This window comes from Strigops habroptila, chromosome 20, assembly GCF_004027225.2.
Source record: "Strigops habroptila isolate Jane chromosome 20, bStrHab1.2.pri, whole genome shotgun sequence".
Classification (NCBI taxonomy): Eukaryota; Metazoa; Chordata; class Aves; order Psittaciformes; family Psittacidae; genus Strigops; species Strigops habroptila.
Window position 1 is genome coordinate 5,486,517 of NC_044296.2, and position 21,993 is coordinate 5,508,509.

Genomic DNA, 21,993 nt, shown 5'->3' on the forward strand with positions numbered 1-21,993 from the left:
CCTGAAAGGAGAGCACTTCATCCTCCTGTTCACCCCCAGGGGAATGAAAGTGCAGAGATGGTGGCAGGGCATGGGCACTGCTCTTCCCACGCACGGCTTTCCTGCCCGCTGAGCCCTTCAGGCCTGGGGCTGCCCAACCCCCTGGTTGTTGCTTTCTCTTTCATTCTCTTTTTTCATATCATCCTCTTTTTTTTTTTTGTTTCCCCCCCTCTTGTTTCCTTTCTCACTTCACTCGTCCTGGGGCCATCCAGTTCACAGATGGGAGGTACTGGATTTACTCTCCCCGCCAGCCCAGATTCCGAACCACCTGGCTTTCCTCTGGGAGTGTAAGTGAACATGCCAGCACGTAGGGGAGCAGAGCTGCAGCTTTGAAACACTGGGGCCAGCACTCTGTTTCCCTTGGATGCTGGGGCTCTGTATCATGTGGCCACTAGGAACCAGCCCAGCAGAAACCAGGGAAGCATATTGGAATCACACAAATGGATCTCCCCTGTAGGATCTTCCAGGAACACATGCTCTGTCCTGCTTTTCTGCAGGCTGGTGACACAGCTTCTGCCATGGGATGGGCTGTACTATCACCCATTCCTTGGATGAACTTGCAAGCACCAGACCTGGCCAGAGAGGCACCTGAGCCTTTGTAGGTAATGTTAGACTCAGCCCAGGAAGCCAGATGAGATTCCAAAGAGACCATTAAGATGTTTTGAAGCTGCTAAAAAACCAAGATGACCTTTTAGGCTCATGGCAGGGATGGTGAGCAGCTCCTACAGCCAAAGGAGTTAGGAGTTGCTGCTGGGTCAGGGGTGGTTTCTGCTCTCCAGCCCTTCTCAACACCACCAGCGTGCTCCCTCCTCACTGCAGGTTTGCTGGGAGCTGTGAGGGTTTTCCTGTCCTTTCCACAAGATGGAGGGAGGCAGTTGAGCATTTAGGAGCTGGATCCAGAGCTCAAACTGCTTGGGCTTTGGGAGAGCTCATCTTCTCAAAGGCAGTGCCAGAGCCTCAGCACAAGCATTTGTATAGCATGGTCCTCCCATTGCCTGCCTTTTTGGTGGGCATGGGGAGGCAGGGCCCTGATATGCTCCTGGCCTTGGCTGATGGCACCACAAAGTGCTGCACCTACGTGGCCAAATAGGCAGCACCCTCCCCAGCAGCTCCTCCTGCCCCTTAGCGTGGTTTGGCTGTCCCAGCACCAGGAGGGTTGATATCAAGCACCAGATCCTCCTTTATGTCCCCTCTGGGTTTGCAGCTCCCTGCATGAATCTGAGCTCCCAAAAGGCTCTGGAAGAGGCTGGCTGGAGCCTGCAGTTCAGTCAGGATGGATGAGCAAGAGGATGTGGGGGAGGCTTTATGCAGTGTTGAGCTTTTCTGTGCCTCTAGCAGAGCCCCATGAGAAGTTGCAGGCAAGGGTTGCTCCTCCCTCCTTTCTCTGCTAATGAAGCTGCAGTTATTGATGGGGTTCAGCATGTGGAGCCCAGTGCTTCAAAGCTCCTCTGGCTTTTTGTAGTCAGTTTCTTGTACACTTTAAACTGTTAACCCCCCCTCCAGGCTTTTTCCAAGTACCCAGATCCATTTCTCTTCCTCTGCAAACCCCAGGCTGTCAAAGGGTGCAGTTTCCTCTCTAGGAGCACCTCTGGAGACTGAAGAGCCCATTTGCAGAAGAAGTGGGTCCCCTCAGGAACACTGGAAGCAGACACCAGCCTTTGAATCCTCCTGGGCTTCTCTGAGCTGTGTCAGTAGCAGAAGTGTCTTGTCACACGATGCCCAGTGCTGTGATAAACAGCTCCCTTGACGCACACCCTCTTCCCCCTTATTCTTTCCAAGATCCAGTTGTGTTTTGCCTCCTTTGTCACATTCATTCCCATCACCCCACTGTCTCCAAGACACTCAGTGATAACCGTTTCCTTTCTGTGGCCACCATCCACCATGGTCTAACCCACCCATCTGCTGCCGTGCTTGGCCTGCAGGGAAGGGGGAAGGCACAGCAAACCAGACCATGTTTCCCTGTAAGATGCCAGCTTGTCTCGTGCACAGGGCTCAGGAAATGGGAGGTTGAGGGCTGGGAGTGGGTAGCAAGAACCACGAGCTCTGTCGCTGCCCTTAGGTAAGTCCTTGCCGCGTGCCTCTCGGTTGCTCTGGAGCAGGGGTGATGCTGTGGCAGGGAGGGAGCTGAGGGTTCTCTGGCATCTCAAAAGCTCTAAAAAGCTGTCCCTGCAAGTGGGATGGTTGTGCCATCCCTGCTGCAGGGGAGCAGGGTGCAGTGTCAGCTGCTGGTGGGCTGTCCCGTGTATGTACCAAAGATGAGGAGGGCTCCTCTGCTGAGAGCTGGCACCGAGCTCAGTTCTCTCCCTCCAGGTGGACTGCTGTTCTTATGTATTGTTTCCTACTCTTTTTATTTTCTCCTTTTATTTGTTCCCTTTTCTCTCCTTTGCTCCCTGCTCTGCTGCTGCTCTCCTTGCATTCTCCCCACCGTCTCTGGCCACTCTGGCAGCCGACAGACGAGAGGAGTTGGGTTTACTCCCCGCTCCACTATAGCGCTCAGCTCCACTCTGTCTCTGATGAGGAGAGCGATACAGTAAGTGTACGAGACACGTGTGCTGGGTGCCCAGTGGGTCGAGGTCAGAGCTTGTGGCTGTGTCCCCTCAGCATGGGGGCTCTTGCATGGCTGCAGCGGAGCCCGGCTGTGACTCGGGTCAGCTCTGTGGCAGCAGACGAGATCTCCTGTGCTGGCAAAGCAGGGGTCGTGGCTTGGTCTGGATGGTGTGGTGCAGTGAGAGCTTTGGGGAGCTGAAGTTCTCCAGTGGGGTTGTCATTACTGGAGGGTGCAAGATGAACAACCTTGGACTTCTCCTTTCATGCTTGGTGTGATTCTGGGGAGTTGGCTGGGCTCACATGAAACCACACACAGGGCCAAGGGCAGGTGCTGACTCTCTTTTCTCTGCCTCTTGCAGTAATCTCTATGCAGACACAGAAGCCCCAGAGAGCAGCGATTCCCTCTGCAGGTCGATGTGTTCCCTTTTTGTTGATGCAGCCATTCCGGTGGGATGGGGAAGAGCTTGCTGACACCAACCAGTATTGCTGCACTGCAGGATCCCGGGCACTGCATTTCAGAACGGAGCAAAACTATAACCGTGTCTTTCTACTTATCCCAGACGTGGGCAGCAAAAGAAACCACCCGCTCACCCGCAGCTCCCGAGGGAGGCAGCAGCGGGGTGTAGAGAATCCTGGGTAGTAATACAGTGTTTTCCAGACGTGCACTACCGTAGCTACCTATCCCTGTGTGATACTGTGAACCTTTTTAAGTTTTTAACCATGTATTTATTTCTTTTATCTTTGCACAGAGACAGCACAAATGTGCTTTTTTAAACATTTAGTTTACTGCACTTTTTTCTTTCCCCCCTTTTTTTTTTTTTTTGTTTCTTGTCATATATTTGTGCATCAGAAAGGAGTGTGAGACCTCACTGGAGAATTGGTAGGAGCACGTTGCTGGGGAGGGCAGGGACCGGAGTGGCTTCACTGGAGGCAGCAGCATGGTCTGACCAACTGATGGAGTCAGGAGGTTTAAGGCTGTCCAGACTCTGCCACGGTTTTGCCGAGTGATCTAAGGCAAGTCACTAAACCACTCTGTGCCTCGGTTTCCCCCGTGCTAATGGGTGCACAGTACCCGCTTCCGTTAAAGCACTTAACCCTGGGATGAAAGGTGCTATGAAAATGCAATGTATTAAAGGCCATGGAATAGAATCACTCCCATGTTACAGTAGTCCAAAGTAGCCATGCCAATTTTCTTGGATTAAAGCATCGCTGGTGACTTCTCTCAATCTGTGACACTGTGCGGGGCCAGCGAGAGCGATCCCGGAACGATCCCGAGGGACAGTGACGTTGTCACCTCCACTCCTCCGGCTGGCGTGCTGGGTTCTGCCTTCGCCCTGTGCTGCACCGCTGCATCACCCCTCGCTCTGTGCTCGGAGTCCCAACGCTTCAGCTGAACCAGCTGCCGGACCGGACGCACGGGCACGGACAGATGTGCACCTCCTGGGACCAGCTGTGGCCTGGCCAGACACTGCATCCCACTGGAGCCACTTAGCACCTTGCATGCTCATGGGTGTACTCGGGTGGGGGGGCACAAACATTGGTTCATGTAGATCATCCGTACCTCAGGGCAGGCAGCGAGGTGCTGGAGGCGGGAACGGGAGCTTGGCTCTGCCACCGAATTCCGTGTTCACGGGCTCTGTTGGTGACTGGGATGTTGCCTGTGGTAACATCAGCTCTTGGGAATCACTGCTTCAGCTGTCTGAGATAGTTTGCTTGAGGAGGGCTTTAAAGCAAGGGGATTTGGTGTTACTGGGTAGTGTTCAGACAAGGCTCACCCAACTGCCAGCAGGACACACACCATAGCATTGTCTTGAACTCAAGCAAGCCCAGCCTCATCTCCCAGGGAGAAGAAAGGAAATCCTTTAGACCAGAAGGAGCCAGGTCTCATTCCTGTGCTTTATGAGCCTTGCCTAAGCAAAAGGGTCAAAATGTCTTTATTCTCATTACAATGTTCAGACTGTCCTTGGGATTCCTTGTAGAGGAGTGGGGGAGAGGGACCCTTCTCTCAGGGCTCGGTCCCCCCAATCTGCATTCCCACCAGTGCTCAGAACAGCTTAATTCAGGTCCCGCAAGGGAACTGGGCTGGTGGGAAGCTCTGCCGTGTGCTGAACTTGGTGAAGATCTTCAGGAATGGATGTTTTCTTGCCTAGCAGTGCAGGACCCAGACTTCCCCCCCTTGCCTGCAGATGCTGAAGGCTGTAAGGTGTGCTGCTCTCGAGAGCACAGGCTGGGGATCTTGCAAGCTGCTGACATTAGATGTATTCATGTATTTACCAAATAATCTATCAGAAGTCTTTAACTCTCCCTTTTCAGTCACTCCTTGATGGCTCATTCTCCCAGCTGCTAGCATTGCTCCATGGCAGCCCTGCTGCAGGCTGGGGAATGGCTCTTATTCCCTCTCTGTGCCAGCTCGGGGCTCCACAGGCTGTGGGCAGCGCTCCAGGGGCTCGGAGGAGAGGAGGCAGGAGGAGCGTGATACCTACAGACCAACCTGCGTCTGGGCTGAAAGCTGGAGGCTTCAGAATGCTGAGAATTCAGCCTTTTTTTCCTCTCGAAGTGTGATGCTGTGTGTAGAGAGGCCAGAGGGAGCCACATCCCTTGTGCATCTTCAGATGTTGCTCTTGGGTGTTGTGCTGGAGGAGGCCAGGAAGTTGGGCTTGGGTGGCCTGGCCTGAGCTCACCACCCTGGAACCACCCTGCTTGTGGGTGCTGGGTTTGTCCCCCTCAGGCCTTTCCAGCCAACTGAAATCAAGCACCTTGTTTAAGATGGTTTAAACGTTGTTGATGGAAACTTTTATTCCTTCTCCTCACTTCAGGGGGCTCTAAAGCCTCTGTGCAGGGAGCATCTGAGCCCCACCTCCATGGAGCATCTCCGTGAATGAACTCCACAAGCCGGAGCTGTGCTTGGTTCCAAGAGAGGTGGAGGACCCCAAACCTCTTGCAGCATGTTCATTCCAAGCGGTGTCTTTCCTCGAGCATTCAGGCTTTTTGAGACAATCCTTGTGCAGTTCTGTCACACTGAACCTCCAGCCCATCTGGGTCGTAAGCTGCCTGTACTTTCTTGGTCAGGGTTTTCTCTAGTGGCCCAGCAGCTCCCTGGTGTAACTCCTTGCTCTGTCCATCGTTAAGAGGAAGCACCATTTTTCTCTTATTCCACCAAGGTTTGAGCAGAGCAGCCCTATGAGGTAGCCGGTCCCCACGTAGCTGTTTGCTCTCCTGCATCCCTATCTGGGACTCTTGGCTGTGTGGAACATGCTGAGGCTGCTGGTGAGCCTTCAGCTCGGGCTATTGCCGAAGTGCAGGTGGATTTAGCAAGAGAAATCTGGCATCTGCGTCTGTGCTTGCCATCGAGCTCCTGTGAAGGCTCTGGTGGGGCACACCCAAGGGGCTGGCACAGAGAGCCCCGAGTGCCCAAACTGCACTTTCCGAAGTGTTTTAGTGAAGCTCAAGCACTTGCAGGTGTTGGTGCAGAGCTGGCACAGGCACGGCTGTTGGCCTGCGCTCTGTTCCCCCCTGTCCCTCACTCCCAGCTGCTCTCATGCTCCGATGAGGACGAGGTGGAAGCCGCAGCTCAGGCGTTTTGGACCGTGTCGGGTTTTCCTTTCTGTTGATGTCTACATTAGACCCGAGTATGTTCTGGTGGATGTTCCTATTCCTGCTCATTCTGTGTCCGCTCTGTGCGTGCACCGTGTAACGAATGTATGTAAGTAGCGGGGCGCGGGGGGGGCTGGCGGCAGAAATGTGATGCCAACCTGTGGCTGTTGTCATGTTTCTCGTTGGGGGTGAAGCCATGAGCTTTTCTGATGTTCTTGGTTGTTCCGAGGGGTTTTTCCCCCCCCCTTCGGGGAGAACTGTAATGGATGCTCTGTCCTGCTCTGTGATAAAGCATAGTCTGTGCTGTGCTGTGCTGGCTCTGCCTCCTTCCTCCCGCCGGCGCCGCTTTGGGGCTGAAAGAGAAGACGGAAGCAGCGGGAGGAGGAGCGGCCCCGCTCGGCTCCGCCCCGCCGCTGGCCTAAGGCCCGGCTCCGGCCGCCGCCGGGCTCGGGGGCTCCGCAGCGGGCGCACAGGCGGGCTCGGGGCCGGCCGAGACGCTGCCGAGGACCCCCGGGCGGAGCCGCCGCCGCAGCAGCAGCCGCCGATGGGCTCGGGTTCGCGCAGCCCCGCGCGGCGGCACCGGGAGCTGGCCCGGGAGCGCTCCGGCAGCCGGGAGAAGCGGCGGCGGCGGCGCAGCCGGAGCGGGGGGCGCCGGCGGGAGCCAAGCTCGGGGTGAGCGGGGAGCGGGGCGTGTCTGAGGGGGCCCTCGGGGAGACCGGGCGGGCCAGGCCAGGCTCCGTGCCGCGGGGCCCGGCGCGGGGGGAAGGCCCGGCGCAGGCCGGGGGTAGGCCGCGGCGGTGGGGGAGGCCCCGCCGGGCCCTGCGGCGGGCTGCAGTGCCCCCGGGCCGGGGAGCGCCTTGCCGAGCGTCGCCCCTGACACAGAACAAGGCCGTTCGGGGCTAAAGGTACTGCCGGTGCCGCCGTGCGAGCGCCCTGGAGTTTCCCCGGAACTCTGGGGCGGCCGCAGCGGGGAGGCGCGGTCCCCGCTCTGGAGCTCCCCGGCACAGAGTAGGAGCCGTGTCCCAAACGCGCCTTTCCTGCACCGCAGCTCCGATTCCGGCGATGAGAGGCAGAAATGGAAGCAGAAGAAGAGCAGAAGCCGGGAGCAGCACCACAGCAGCCGCAGGAGGCACCGCTCGCGCTCGCGGGGGTCGAGCTCCGAGCGTGAGCGGGACCAGAGGAGAGCCCGGAGCAGGGAGCGGAGGAGGAGAGACGGCTCCAAGTCTTCCGTGTCTTCTGTCAGCTCCCCCTCCCCGCCGCGCTGCCGGGGCCGGGAGGAGACAGGGCAGCAGCTGAGCCTCCAGGAGCGCCTGAGGCTGAAGGAGGAGAAGAAGAAGCAGGCTGCGCTCATGAAGGCCTTGGAGACGCCTGAGGAGAAGCGGGCTCGGCGGCTGGCCAAGAAGGAGGCCAAGGAGAGGAAGAAGCGGGAGAAGATGGGGTGGGGAGAGGAGTACATGGGTTACACCAACACTGACAATCCCTTTGGAGACAACAATCTGCTGGGCACCTTCATCTGGAGCAAGGTGAGCTCCTCAGTGCCCATATGTTGCTGCTCACGGGAGACCATGCTCCTGCGGCTGCCAAAGAACAGGACAGAGGAGCTGTGGGTCTTTGGGGAAGCTTTGCTTGAGGTGGGAACCTCTGTAACACAAAGAGCAGCTCCATAAGAGTAAAGCAGTGCTGTGGGGCAGCAGACAGGCGTTTCTGACGAGCTCGGTGGGGTTTTATCTCCTTCCTTTCTCTGGAAGACCAAGCCAAGGGGTGCAGAGTGAGGAGGTGGGTCAGGGGACAGGAGAGGGACCTGGACCTACTGGGTGCTGCAGGCCGAGAGCTGAGCAGTGTTCACTGGTGTGTTACTGCTTGTGCTTTGCTGAGGGGCTTCAGGAGTGGGATTTGAGAGACGTGGGGGCTTTTGACAGGATCAGAGCTCTCTGGAGCAGTGGAAGCAGGTGGATGTGGTGGGATTTGCTGGCTGGTTGGGGCTGTAGGAGCCACTGGGTTTCACAGCTGCCCTTGGCCTCTCCATTTTAGGCACTGGAAAAGAAAGGAATCAGCCACTTGGATGAAAAGGACCTGAAGGAGAGGAACAAGCGAATTCAGGAGGACAATCGCCTGGAGCTGCAGAAGGTGGGATCAGATGCCCCTTCCCTCAAACCATCCAACAGAGAACCCTGTGGCTAGGCCAGTTCTCCTAGTTGCTCACCTGAAAGCACCCTTGTTCTTCTCATTAGGGGTGCCCATAGGATGCAGGATTGAGGGGGGGCCACAGTAGATTTCTGCTATTGCAGGGTGAGAAGACTACTCTTGGGGTTCAGTCCAGCTCAGGAGGTGCTGAGGAGGGCAAGTGCCAGGTCACAGCACCGAGGTGTGGTGTCACATCCGCAGTGGCCTCACATCTCCCTCTGCCCGGACAGGTGAAGCAGCTGCGCCTGGAGCGAGAGCGGGAGAAGGCGATGCGTGAGCAGGAGCTGGAGATGCTGCAGCGGGAGAAGGAGGCAGAACACTTCAAAACCTGGGAGGAGCAGGAGGACAACTTCCACCTGCAGCAGGCCAAGCTGCGGTAGATGTGCGGCTCTGCGGGGACAGGCCCAGCAGGGAGCAGGGGATGGCAGGCACTGATCGCTATCCCTTTCCTCTAGGTCCAAGATCCGGATTCGGGATGGGAGAGCGAAACCTATTGACCTTCTGGCCAAGTACATCAGTGCAGAGGATGATGACCTGGCCGTGGAGATGCACGAGCCCTACACCTTCCTGAACGGCCTGACCGTCTCTGACATGGAGGATCTGGTGGAGGACATCCAGGTACCAGCTCTGCCACCCCTGTGCTCAAGGCTTCTCCCCCTACAGCTCTGCTTCCCTGCCCGTGGTGCGGAGCAGGAGCCTGATGTCTTGCTTGTCTTCTGCCTGCAGGTTTACATGGAGCTGGAGCAAGGGAAGAATGTGGACTTCTGGAGGGACATGACTATCATCACGGAAGATGAGATAGCCAAGCTCCGCAAGCTGGAGGCCTCTGGGAAAGGAGGACCAGGCAAGTGGGAGGGCAGAGCCTGGTGTGCGTGTCAAGGGGAGTGTGAGTGGTGGGTTGTAGGGTCTGCTGCGTGCGCTGGCGTTCAGAGGAGCTCTCTGGGATCTGCTGGATGGAGGCTGTGGATCTGCTTCCAGTGTCAGACCTGGGTGAGGGCAGGTTGAGCGCTCTGAGACCGTCTGGTTGCCCTTGTCTGTCTGACCAGGAGAGCGTCGGGATGGCGTCAATGCCTCGGTCAGCTCCGATGTGCAGTCCGTGTTCAAAGGGAAGACGTACAACCAGCTGCAAGTGCTGTACCAGGGCATTGAGAGCAAGATCCGGGCAGGAGGCCCCAACCTGGACATTGGGTACTGGGAGAGTCTGCTGCAGCAGCTGAAGGCTTACATGGCTCGGGCCAGGTAAGAGCAGGGGCTGTCCCTTGGCCAGGACTGTGGGAAGGGGCAGCACAGACTGTGCTGTGAGCAGAGCTGGGCGGGGGACACAAACCCAAAGTCACCAGTGGAGGAGTTTTATGCTTTTCTGAGTGGTGGGTTGTCCCAAGAGGGGAGATGAGCTGGGGACAGTCCCTTCTCCAGCAGCAATGTTTACAGTGAGGTCTCTTAAGAGGGAATCAAACCAGAGGGTTATTCAGCTCCAAACCTTACAAACCTCTGCAGTTTTCCAGCTGATGTGGTGGGTGTCAGAGCTCTGGGTAGCATGGGCACAAGAGGGTTCTGCTGGGTGGGACCTGAGAGCTCCTCTCATCCTCGCAGGCTGCGGGAGCGGCACCAGGATGTGCTGCGCCAGAAGCTGTACAAGTTGAAGCAGGAGCAGGGTGTGGAGAGTGAACCGCTCTTCCCCATCATCAAGCAGGAGCTGGCCTCCCCCAGCGACAGGTAGGAAGCCCTTCCCTTGGGCAGCATCTGGGGATCTCCCATGGGACACTCGGGGCAGAAGATGCAGCCTTGTGCTCCCATCCTTCCATAGGCAGACCTCAGGTGAGCAGAAAACCAGGGTACCATCCCCGTCCCAGTCCTCTCTTCTCTCTTCCTTGCAGGCTGGATCCAGAGGAGATGGTACAGCCAGGGCCGTCCTCGGAGCCAGAGGCTGAGCAGGATGCAGAGGCCAAGGGAGAGGCTGTGCTGATGGAGGAGGACCTGATCCAGCAGAGCCTGGATGACTACGATGCAGGGAAGTACAGCCCCCGGCTGCTGAGCACCAACGAGCTGCCCTTCGATGCCCACGTGCTGGAGGCCGAGGAGGACACTCATCGCCTGCTGCTCCTGCGTCAGCAGCTGCAGGTCACAGGTGGGAGCCCCTGCGCCTGCCAACACGTGCTTCAGGGTGCAGGGCTAGAGGGGGGACAGTGCCGGGTCACTGCCCAACGCTGCCAGGAGCTGTAGACAAGAGCAGCCACACCACCAAGCTGCTTGGGCTGTGGACAAGTGGGAAGAGTGTTCTGGATGAGTTTTCCAGCAAAACTCAACCCAGTGCCCGCCCAGAGTCTGCAGAGTAGTGCTCATATATCTCTATGCATATTGCATCCCCTGCCCAGCATCTGCTGCTCCTCCCCTCTACATGCCAAGGAGCAGTCTCCATAGCACAGAGCTGGCCAGCACGGCAGGACCAAGTGGCCACCTGCAAGGTCCTGGGTTGGGGCAGTCCCCAGCACAAACACAGGCTGGGGGAGAATGGATGGGGCAGCCCTGAGAAGGACTTGGGTGTGTTGGGTGACAACAAGCTCCCCATGACCCGGCTTCAGTGTGCACTTGAGCCCAGAACCACCCTGTGGGCTGCACCCCCAGAGTGTGAGCAGCAGGTCAGGGAGGGGATCCTGCCCCTCTGCTGTGCTCTGGGGAGACCCCCCCTGCAGTCCTGATCCAGCTCTGGGGCAGCAGCACAAGAGGGACGTGGAGCTGCTGGAGCGAGGCCAGAGGAGGCCCCGGAGCTGCTGCGAGGGCTGGAGCAGCTCTGCTCTGGAGCCAGGCTGAGAGAGCTGGGCTGCGGCAGCCTGGAGAAGAGAAGGCTCCTGAAGGGGAGACCTTAGAGCAGCTCCAGTGCCTAAAGGGGCTCCAGGAAACCTGAAGAGGGGCTTTGGACAAGGGTCTGTAGGGACAGGCCAAGGGGAATGGCTTTAACCTGCCAGAGGGGAGATTGAGATGAGCTCTGGGGCAGAAGCTCTTCCCTGTGAGGGTGCTGAGGCGCTGGCACAGGGTGCCCAGAGAAGCTGTGGCTGCCCCATCCCTGGCAGTGTTCAAGGCCAGGTTGGACACAGGGGCTTGGAGCAACCTGCTCTAGTGGAAGGTGTCCCTGCCCGTGGCAGGGGGCTGGAGGTGGAGGAGCTTTAAGCTCCCTTCCCACCCAGACCATTCCACGATGCTATGACCACTTGCCACCTCTCCTCCCTATAGGTGATGCCACTGAGAGCACTGATGACATCTTCTTCCGTAAGGCTAAGGAGGGAATGGGTGCAGACGAGGCACAGTTCAGCGTGGAGATGCCCCTTACAGGCAAAGCTTACCTCTGGGCTGACAAGTACCGGCCCCGTAAGCCCCGCTTCTTCAACCGGGTGCACACGGGCTTCGAGTGGAACAAGTACAACCAGACCCACTACGACTTTGACAACCCTCCTCCCAAGATCGTGCAGGGCTACAAGTTCAACATCTTCTACCCCGACCTGATCGACAAGCGCTCGACGCCCGAGTACTTCCTGGAGGCCTGTCAGGACAACAAGGACTTTGCCATCCTGCGCTTCCACGCCGGGCCGCCCTACGAGGACATCGCCTTCAAGATTGTCAACCGCGAGTGGGAGTATTCCCACCGGCATGGCTTCCGCTGCCAGTTTGCCAACGGGATCTTCCAGCTCTGGTTCCACTTCAAGCGGTACCGCTACCGCAGATGAGGGGCTGCTCCGCTCCCCTTTAGAGCCCTGGCGCAAGGGGGTCTTGCTCCCCATCACATGCACTGCCCCACAGACGGCCCCAAGGCATGGCCCAGCACAGGGCCTGTTCCTGAGGGATTTCCCTGTCCTTGCTTTTATCCTGAGGGACCCTGAGTCTTTGGTACAAATAAATAGGGGTTGTTTAAGTAGTGGCATGCTGGGTGTGGGCACCCCCCACTGCTCGCCCCTGTCCTGGATGTCGCCACCAGCCAGTACCACACTGGGCCAGCACTGGGAGCTCCTCTAGGGGCTGGGTAGTGCTTGGGGGTGTCCCTACCCCCATCTCCAGGGTCTGTCACCTCATCCCCTCTGCTGTCACCCCTGTGTGCCTGGTCCAGCCCCCTGCACTCTCCTTGCCCCCACGGGCCCCCTCCCAGCCCCACACACTCACATTGCTAGTGCCAGACCTGTCTAGCCAGATGTTCCCCAGTTGCAGCCACCTTTGCTCCCTCCCCACATGGATCCCTGGGCCCCTCACCCTCCCAGCCAGCCCTGTTTCTGGCGCATTCCACCCTGGGATCTGGCTTCCCCAGCCTGGGAGCGCCACCACCCCCTCGTGACCCTGCTCGTGGGATGAAGGTTCAGTGGCTGCTTCGGCAGGGAGGAGGAGAGGGGTGTTGGATGGGACATCTCCTTACAGGGGAAAATCTGGTTGTGGTGCCCTGTGGTCCCTCCCACCCAGTGCCTCAGCAGCTCCGGGCTGCCCCAGGCTGAGGTTGGGGCTTCTTGAGGGCCTTAAGCATCACTCTGTGGGTTTTGGGCACCTTCAAGGCTGAGCTGGGACTTGCTGGTGTTAGTCCCTCCTGGTGATAACCGTGGGGCACAGCCAACGCTCAGGGGTCACCCCACATGGCCCCATCCCCACCAGCTGCTGAACCTGGAGGGTGCTGAAGCCAGAATGCTGCTGGAACATGAGGAAGCCTCCTCTTGGCCATGAACTGCTGCATCAAAGCTGTTTCCTCCCTACAGGCTGCCTCGCTGCATCCTGCTCCAGCCCCACAGCCAAGGGACTTGCTGGGGCCCCCCAGCACTGGGGCAGAGCCAGCCCTGCTGTTGGGGGGCTCCCTGAACTCAGGGGCTGCCCCATGGCTGTTATCTTCCCCCAGAGCTCAGGGAGGATGCCATGTCCTGCTGCTCTCAGCACCACTGGCTGCATCCAGGCCTGCACAGGCCATGGGAGCTGGTGCTCGGGAGGGTCCCACGCCTGCTGCAGGCCCCCCTGCCTCATGCCAGGGCTCAGCTGCAGGGGTTCGGGGAGCCCCAACAGCCTTAGCCCCACATGTGGGTGTCCCATGCCCATCCCCATCTTGCCGGACATCCCCAGAGCCGGGTAACATCCTCGGCATCTCCTTCCTGTGAGTTATTTAAAGCTCGGTGCTGGGGGTGCAGGAAGCGTGTGAAGGCTCAGCAAGGGATGGCCCGGGAGGAAATAGGGCAAAAAGAACCCCAAAGGCGGTGGCTGGAGCTCTCCCTCATTCAGTGCCTGCTCACAGCCCCTCTGCCTCCAGGGCCCATGCACCCGTGGGCTCGGTGGGTGTTGGTGCATGGGGTGCCCAATGTCACCCAGGGGTTTGATGGGTGTTGGTCCATGGGGTGCCCCATGTCACCCATGGGCTCGATGGGTGCTGGTGCATGGGGTGCCTGATGTCACCCATGGGCTCGATGGGTGTTGGTCCATGGGGTGCCCAATGTCACCCAGGGGCTTGACGGGTGTTGGTCCGTGGGGTGCCCAGTGTCACCCAGGGGTTCGATGGGTGTTGGTCCGTGGGGTGCCCAGTGTCACCCAGGGGCTCGATGGGTGTTGGTCCATGAGTCCCGCCCGCCAGCGCTGCCCCCCCCCGCTCCATCCTCCCCATCCTCCGGACGCAGGAATCCGTCTCGTCTCGGGTAAACAAATGAGTAACGCGGGGCCGAGCCGGGCGCTGCTGAGCGCGGCCGGGACTACGGGGCCGGGGCTGCGGCGCTGCTCGGCCGCGGGGCAGGTGAGAGCCGGGGCCGGGAGATGCTGCCGGGACCGGGGGGGGGGCCGGGGGAGCCCGAGATGCGCGGAGAGGAGCCGGGTGGGTCCCGCCGGCAGCGGAGGGGCTGGGGGGGATGCGCTGATGGAGGGTCCGGGCAGGGATGGGAAGGACAAAGAGCTGGGACGGATGGAGTGGGGGGACGGAGAGACAGACTGGGACGGAGGAACGGAGGGCTGTGGTGGGCACGGTGCGGGGGGCCGGGGCTGCACAGAGACCTGCAGAGCTGATGCCTCCCCGGGGAAGCGGGGACCTCCCGGGGGTGCCCCCACCCCGCGCTCTGTGCCTGCCCGTCCCCTGGGCCGGGTGTCCGGGGCTGGCACGTCCCGCGCTGCCCCCAGCACCAGTCACCCACATCGGGGCGGACCCTGCCGGCCCCCCGCTCCGCTATGGGCCACAGCCACCGAGCCTGGCAGGGATTGTTGCTGCTCCTGTGTCACTGCTCCCCATCAGTGTCCCTGTCCTGGGTGTCGCATGGGTGTCCCTACTCCAGGCCAGGTCCCCCCAGCAGCGGGTCCCCTTGATGGCTGTGGGATCCAGGGAGGGATGTGGGAGCCCTGCCAGGTTCCTGTCCACATGATGTGGCCGTTACCCCATCATCATCCCATCATCATCCTAGCTGATGTCCTCCAACTGATCCAGAGATTACCAGCCTGGGGGCGGTGGCCGCTGGGACCATCCCTCCTTGCGCCCAGTGGTGCCCTGTGTGATCAGCTGCTGGAGGGACATCGGCTGGAGAGGCAGAGGAGGGGTCCCTTTGTGGTGTCCCACTTCCCAGAAACCTCCCTTCCCAGCACGCCCCACTCCCTGCCTAGGGAACCGGGGGAGCGATGGGCTGGGAACGCTGATAAGCAGCGGCCGCCTGTGCTCCTGCTCCTCCTCCCGCCTTCCCCTGCATGAGCACGGATGTGGCCAAGGGCAGGAAGCGGAGCCCAGGCAGCCCATGCGGCATCTGCATGATGCCAGGTTGGCGATGCCAAACCTGAGCCCTGTTAACACCCGCACCTCTGCATCCAGCACTTCTTGGCCCTCACCGCCCATCTCAGAGACAGCTCCTCTCTGCTGGGATTTCACCCCTTTGCCTTCATCTGCAGGATCTCCCTGGAAGAGGGTTTGGCTGGATCCAGTGACCCCAAAGCCAAGTGCAGCAGGCTCAGGGTGTCTCCTCCACAGGACGGTGAGTGAGGATCCCCCCATCCCACATGAACCCTGTCCCATGAATGCCTCTGCTCTGCTCTGGCATGTGTGGGGCTGCTGCTGAATGGCCCCTCTTTAATATGTGATCCCCTCTAAGAGCTGCACGGTCCCAAGACAGCTCTGCCCAGAGCAGCACATGGATGCTCAGCCCTTGAGCCCACCCTTGCATCGTGCCTGGTCCTTGGGCTGTGGTGTCCCTGGTGTCCCCAGCCCTGCTGGCAGTGAGGGTCCAGATCATGGTTGCTTCAAGGCAGAAGGGGAGGGGACATGGGTGATGATGGGATTTGGGATGTGCAGTGTGGAGCTGCCACTGTGGGGAGAGGGGTGACATCCTGCCACACTGCGACTGTGCACCCAAGCCAAGGTCATGGTGTGCCAAGGCACAGCCATGGGTGCCAAGAGCATCCCATGGCTGTGAGTCCTCAGGTGATGGGGGCAGTTGGGCAGCATCATCCCATGGGTCCCAATTCCCAACCAGTGCAGGGAACACGCTGGGGTTGAGGGGACACAGACATGCTTGGGGACAGCACCCAGGCACATGTCAGGGGACATCTGGAGTGAGACCTCTGAGCTGGGTCATCACCGTGGGGCAGCTGGGAATTTGCCACCTCCCATCCCAGGGGGATGCAGGAAAGGCTGGTGGGTCCTCAGGGAACTGGATCCATCACACTGAGGCTTGGCCATGTGCCTCAAGGGGACTGATGCCTTTGGGGCCACTGCAGCCATCAGGGGGGGACCAGAGAAAACAAACAGTAGCAAGTTTTCACTCTTGTCTCATGGAAAAAGCCGGGGCAGTGAATCACCACCATGCTCTGCCAGCGGGACTGGGACAGGGATGGGGAACGTGACCCACTCCCAGCCCCTTCCCTGCTCCCCAGTGGCCATGACAGGTCAGAAGCTGTGGCTGCCCCATCCCTGGCAGTGCTCAAGGCCAGGTTGGACACAGGGGCTTGGAGCAACCTGCTCTAGTGGAAGGTGTCCCTGCCCATGGCAGGGGTTGGAGCTGAATGAGCTTTAAGGTCTCTTCATCCCAAACCAGTCTATGAACTGATATGGACAGAGGGCAGAGGCCAGTGCCAGCCTGCATGAGGAGGGGGACACTTCGCAGAGGTGCAAGGTCAGGGTACAGCTGAGCGTCCCATGCGGGGCACCAGGCTGGGGATGGGGTGGGGACAGGGTGGCAGGAACATCTGGAGCCTGGAGAAATGGGTCCCAGGAGGAGGGGCAGGGTCTGGTTCCAGCCTGGTGCCTCACATGGGAGTATAGTCCCAGGGGTGTGAGGCCATTCCCCATTCCGTGCTCCCCGGACCCGCCGCAATGGATTAGAGCCTCGCGGCAGCAGCTGCCCATGGCTCAGGGCCCGGGACTGTTAATCCTGACCAGCTGCACCCTGCACTGTGCCGGCCCCATGATGCTGGTGGGTGTCCCCCCTGCCACAGCCCCACATCTGCTGCCCTGAGCTGGTGCTGGGTGGGTTTGGCCATGGGGTCCAGCCCCAAACCCCCACCTTGTTCCTGCCCTTGTGAGACCCCACTTGGAGCACTGTTGACACCACTGTTGTGGTGTCCCCAAGACAAGAGGGACATGGAGCTGTTGGAGCAAGTCCAGAGGAGGCTACAGAGATGCTGCAAGGGCTGGAGCAGCTCTGCTCTGGAGCCAGGCTGAGAGAGCTGGGCTGGGGCAGCCTGGAGAAGAGAAGGCTCCTGAAGGGGAGACCTTAGAGCAGCTGCAGTGCCTAAAGGGGCTCCAGGAAACCTGGAGAGGGGCTTTGGACAAGGGCCTGGAGGGACAGGACAAGGGGAATGGCTTTAACCTGCCAGAGGGGAGATTGAGATGAGCTCTGAGGCAGAAACTCTTCCCTGCGAGGGTGCTGAGGCGCTGGCACAGGGTGCCCAGAGAAGCTGTGGCTGCCCCATCCCTGGCAGTGTTCAAGGCCAGGTTGGACACAGGGGCTTGGAGCAACCTGCTCTAGTGGAAGATGTCCCTGCCTGTGGCAGGGGTTGGAGGTGGAGGAGCTTTAAGGTCCCTTCCAATACAAACCAGTCTGGGGTTCTATTATTGTCCCCACAGGGCAAGGCAGGATCAGTGCCAGCACTGGTGGGGCACACGTGCCATAGAGCCAAGCCAGAAGGACACCTGATGGGGTGGGGGGACATGGATCCCTCCAATGGCAGCCGGTTGGACACGTGCTTCGGGGTGTTCAACGCCAGCGACGGGCACGACACTGTGCAGAGCAGCATCGCCTCGCCCTGGTTCTCCACCACCTTCGGCCTCATCGGCCTCTGCTCCAACCTCTTCGCCCTCTGTGTCCTGCTCAGCTCCTCCCGCAAGCTCTCCAGCCAGGCCCGCTCCTCATTCCTCGTCTTCCTCTGCGGGCTGGTGGTCACAGACTTCATGGGGCTGCTGGTGACGGCCTCGGTCATCATCCCCTACCACTTCATCAAGTTTGCCTGGGCCAAGGTGGACCCCAGCTGCCACCTCTGCAACTTCCTCGGCTTCTCCATGGTCTTCTTCGGGCAGTGCCCGCTGCTGCTGGGGGCCACCATGGCTGGAGAAAGGTTCTTTGGCATCAACCACCCCTTCTCCCGCTCCACCAGCGTCTCTAAGCGCCGCGCCTGGTCCATCGTGGGGCTGGTGTGGGGCTTCTCCTGCCTGCTGGGGCTGCTGCCGGTGCTGGGGCTGGGGCGGTACACGCTGCAGTATCCTGGCTCATGGTGCTTCCTCACCCTCCTGCCCGACACCGGAGACATCATCTTCTGCCTGCTCTTCGCTCTGCTGGGCATCTTCTCTGTGCTGCTTTCCTTCATCTTCAACACGGTGAGCGTGGTGACGCTATGCCGCGTCTACCACGACCGGGAGTCGGTGCAGCGGCGCCGGGACAGCGAGGTGGAGATGATGGTGCAGCTTCTGGGCATCATGATCATCGCCACCATCTGCTGGATGCCCCTCCTGGTGAGGACCTGGGTTGTGGTGTGTTCCCCCACCTCCAAGCTCCTAGAGAGGTCTCTGTGCTCCCTCCCTGCCATGTCCCTCCTGGTGAGGACCTGCATGTTGGTGTGTTTCACCCTGCCTCATGCTCCTGGAGAGGAGTTGGGTCTTCATTTTCCCACCCCCACCATGTCCCTCCTGAGTCTTGGTGTCCCTCCATGCTCCTGGTTATGTTCCAAGTTTGGGGGTGTTGCTCCTGGTGATGCTCTGGGTCTTGGTGTCCCTCTGCACCCTGTATGTTGGACCTGGGTGATGAGCTCTGGGGCTCAGCACCACACACAGGCAGAGCAGGTCCCCCAAACCGGCCCAGGATCCCTCTCCAACAGGCTCAATGCCCAGCCTGGACCCTCCTCATCTCTCCCACCCCAAAGCACCTCATGACCTCTGTGTGGACCCCCGCCCCCACTGATGCCTTTCCCCCTTCTCCCAGATCTTCATCGTGCAGATGGTGCTGCAGCAGCTGCCGGCCAAGGGCCAGATCCAGATGCTACCCATGGAGACGCAGAAGATGCTGCTCATCTACATCCGCATGGTCACCTGGAATCAGATCCTGGACCCATGGGTCTACATCCTGTTCCGCCGGGCCGTGCTGCAGCGCATCTACCCCGGGCTGCGGCCGCGGCCCTCCATCGCCTCCCTCTACCCCGTCCTCAACCTCTCCCTGCGCCGCAAGCTCACCCCCAGCTCTGTCCTGCAGTAGCGGTCCAGTGTGGGGACAGGAGCAGCCACCTACACCCCGGGGTAACCAACTGTCCCCATCACCTGCACCCACGGGCTCTCTCCACCACCCTACACCCAAAGGGGTGGCAGCAAGCATGGGGCTGCTCCCCTGCCTTGTCCCCATCCATGTGAGACCCCCAATAAAGCTGCTCTCTGGGCCCACGTGGGGTGGACACCAGGGGGGCCATAGAAAGAGGGACAGCTCATGGGCTTCTCCACTCTCTGCTTTACTGAGCCACGGCCAACGCGTTTCAGGGTGTGCAAAGGGAAGCTGGTGGTGGTGGATGGGTGCCCCGCACTGCCCCAGCCTTGGATGCAGCTCCGGCAGGGCAGGATGGGGTCCCCCCACGTTACTCCTGCCCCTCTGGGGCGGGGCAGACGGCCGCCCAAACCTCGGCCACGAACTCCTGGGGGAAGGCGAAGTCTCCGAGCACCGAGGCCAGGCCATGGGCGAGCTGCGCCGCGCCGGCGCTGTCCTGCGCCACCTCCACCATGGTCGAGGCTGCAGATGAGAGGAGGGTCAGGAGCGGGTGGGGGTCGGGGGGGGCATCCACTGCCCACCTGCTGCCCCCCTGCTGCCCCCTCATTACCCCCCCGTCCCCAAGCACACACCCAGCTCACTGTCCCGGATGCCCATGTAACTCTCCAGCAGATCGTCCACCCGACGGGTGGCCTCTTCCTCGCAGGGGCTGGGCTGAAAGAGGTCAGGGGGTGGTGGCACAGAGTGGGGACCCGCCGGTCCCACCGAGCCGTGCCCATGGGTGCCCCCAGTGAGGCACCCGCTGACGCAGGCTCACCCAGGAGCATGGGGCTGCTCATGCACGCCCTGGGCACTGTGTGTGTGTCCAGGGGCCCCGGGTGAAGGGTTCTGGGGGTGGTTCTGGGGCTCTTACCCCCTCCTCAAGCATGGCCAGGCCCTGTGCCCGCAGCCGCAGCGTCTCCTTCCCGCTGCTCACTCTGCCTTCACCCAGGGCTTTGCTGCTCCGCGTCCGCTGCCCAATCATGTCTGCAGCCCAAGGCAGGAGGTGAGGGCACACCAGAGCCCCCCCTTCCCCAACCTGACACCTCCCATCCCCGACACCCCCATCCCTGGCACGCCCATCCCAGCCCACATGTCCCAGCATCCGATGGTGAACTGTGCAGGGGGATGCTCACAGGCAGTGTGGGTATAGGGATACCCATGGGTGCAGGGTGGAGATGCACCCGGCAGTGCACGCAGAGGAGTGGGGTGTCCCCTGGGAGCACAAGTAGGTGTGGGGAACCCCCCAAGGGGTGTCCCAAGGGGTGACATGGGGCTGGGGAGTGCACATAGGGTGGTGGTTCCTGGGGAGGTGATTGCCCTCCCCTTGGTCCTCCCAGGGGTCCCCCAGGCAGGAGCAGGGGTGTCTCCCCAACTCACCAAAAGCCTTTTTGGGCTGCACGAGGCGCAGGGTGAAGGGCTGAGCCCGAGGCAGCTCCCGCAGCATCCGCGCCACCTCGTAGTGCCGGCAGCCCACGATGGTGTGGTCATTGATGGCCTCGATGCTGTCCCCGACACACACCGCCTGGATCCGGTTGATGATGCTCCCCTCCTTGATCCTCTGGGGACAGGGGGATACAGTGACACGGTGGCACCAGGGGAAAGACAGACTGACATAGCCCCCATCCCACCCCACACACAAACCCCTCCACGGCCAGGCAGGGCCCTCCCCACAGTGGGGGAAACCCTTAGGAAGGTGATGGGGGGAGCACAGTTCCTGGGATGGGGTCACCCTGCAGGCCCCAGGGCAGCCCCCCCGGTGGGGGTGGGGGGGTCACCTTAATGAAAGCATAACCAGCCCCGTTGTCAGTGATGGTGAGGCCAAGCGCGTCCTCCGTCTTGGTCACCTCCACCTCCTTCGTCTCGCCCCGGACGTGGGCGAAGATGAAGTCCTCCAGCCCGATCTGTCCCCCCAGCAGCTTCTGCATGTCCACTTTGTGCGTGTTGAGCGTGCAGAAGAGGATCTGCCCCAGGGAGCCCCATGTCAGTTGCTGGGCACCCTCCGGCAGGGCAGGGGAGGGGACATTGGTGGTGCCAGGGCAGGAGCCACCCATGGAGCAGAAGGGTCCGGGGGGCACCCAGGGCCCAGCCCCTGCCCACGCCTCCCTCACCTCAGTGGGCGAGATGCCGAAGACCTCCGCGATTTTGGCGTAGAGCTCCTTGACGTTGGTGAAGCCCTCGATGCGCCCCGTGGGGCTGCCGTGCGCCAGCTGTGTGTGGAACACCAGCCTGGGGCGGGCGCGGGGGGCACGGGGTGCCGGGGGGCCCTCCGCTGGGGGGGGCTCGGGGGCGCCCACCGCCTGCCCCACGCCGTTCTCCATGGGGCTGCCCTGGGGGGGCTGCCGGCCGTGTCTGCCCGTGCGCCGCATCACTGCCCGCGCTGCTCAATTATAGATGGTGCTGGGCCGAAAGGTGATCCCGGCGCTGGGAACCTGAGCCAGGCCAAGGGATCGGGTGAGCTCTGCCACGCACAATGGGCCCCAGCTGTGGCAAGGGGCTCAGGGCCAGCACCCCCAGCTCCACACCCCAAACCCCTGGGATTAGGCCAGGAGCAGCTCCAAAGCCAGCTCCAAGCATTAACACGCTGAGCCCAGAACAGGCCCTGGCTCCATCGCACCCTTCGCAGCTGCAGTGAGGAGCTCAGGGCCATCATGAGCTGCTTCAGCGTGTGCCCACAGCCCAGAATCCCCCGTGTGCTGGGCAGCATCAAAAGGAGCATGAGCAGCAGGTTATGGAGGTGATCCTGCCCCCTGCCCCTCTACTCTGCTCTGGTGAGGCTCCACTTGCAGCACTGTGTGCACTTCTGGTGTCCCCAACATAAGAAGGACACGAAGCTGCTGGAGCCAGTCCAGAGGAGGCCACAAGGATGCTCAGGGGCTGGAGCAGCTCCCGTATGGAGACAGGCTGAGAACATTGGGGCTGTTCA

At 60.6% G+C, this 21,993-nt stretch overlaps 4 protein-coding genes across 12 annotated transcripts in view; 3 read left to right on the top strand and 1 right to left on the bottom strand.

The window, feature by feature from the left end:
- PIP5K1C (phosphatidylinositol-4-phosphate 5-kinase type 1 gamma) overlaps positions 1–6,489 on the top strand; it is a 40,515-nt gene extending 34,026 nt beyond the window's left edge. For 2 of the 8 annotated variants that reach the window (XM_030509770.1, XM_030509771.1), the window contains exons 17-18: positions 2,486–2,569; positions 2,946–6,488. In XM_030509770.1, the coding sequence (XP_030365630.1) occupies positions 2,486–2,569; positions 2,946–2,948 (87 nt within the window). In that variant the 3' untranslated portion in view covers positions 2,949–6,488. Of the gene's footprint in view, positions 1–251; positions 1,913–2,485; positions 2,570–2,945 lie in introns of those variants that run through there. The other 6 variants (XM_030509773.1, XM_030509774.1, XM_030509768.1 and 3 more) reach the window with 4 other exon arrangements.
- Positions 6,490–6,562: 73 nt separating this feature from the next.
- CACTIN (cactin, spliceosome C complex subunit) lies at positions 6,563–12,274 on the top strand. Its single transcript, XM_030509776.1, has 10 exons — positions 6,563–6,852; positions 7,229–7,703; positions 8,212–8,307; positions 8,595–8,740; positions 8,820–8,982; positions 9,091–9,208; positions 9,411–9,603; positions 9,958–10,080; positions 10,242–10,492; positions 11,596–12,274. The coding sequence occupies exons 1-10, from the start codon at positions 6,725–6,727 to the stop codon at positions 12,084–12,086; spliced, it is 2,184 nt and encodes a 727-aa protein (XP_030365636.1). The 5' UTR covers positions 6,563–6,724; the 3' UTR covers positions 12,087–12,274.
- Positions 12,275–13,984: 1,710 nt separating this feature from the next.
- Positions 13,985–19,244, top strand: TBXA2R (thromboxane A2 receptor). 2 transcript variants are annotated; one of them, XM_030509542.1, is made up of 4 exons: positions 13,985–14,107; positions 15,238–15,320; positions 17,411–18,292; positions 18,759–19,244. In XM_030509542.1, the coding sequence occupies exons 3-4, from the start codon at positions 17,480–17,482 to the stop codon at positions 19,026–19,028; spliced, it is 1,083 nt and encodes a 360-aa protein (XP_030365402.1). In that variant the 5' UTR covers positions 13,985–14,107; positions 15,238–15,320; positions 17,411–17,479; the 3' UTR covers positions 19,029–19,244. The 2 variants fall into 2 exon arrangements, with proteins under 2 accessions (XP_030365402.1, XP_030365401.1); XM_030509541.1 differs by lacking the exon at positions 13,985–14,107 and having other exon boundaries at positions 15,002–15,320; positions 18,759–19,243.
- Positions 19,245–19,256: 12 nt separating this feature from the next.
- Positions 19,257–21,810, bottom strand: GIPC3 (GIPC PDZ domain containing family member 3). Its single transcript, XM_030509543.1, has 6 exons — positions 21,179–21,810; positions 20,846–21,031; positions 20,448–20,628; positions 19,942–20,054; positions 19,661–19,742; positions 19,257–19,550 (listed from the first exon to the last, which is right to left on the bottom strand). The coding sequence occupies exons 1-6, from the start codon at positions 21,434–21,436 to the stop codon at positions 19,399–19,401; spliced, it is 972 nt and encodes a 323-aa protein (XP_030365403.1). The 5' UTR covers positions 21,437–21,810; the 3' UTR covers positions 19,257–19,398.
- Positions 21,811–21,993: the final 183 nt, after the last annotated feature.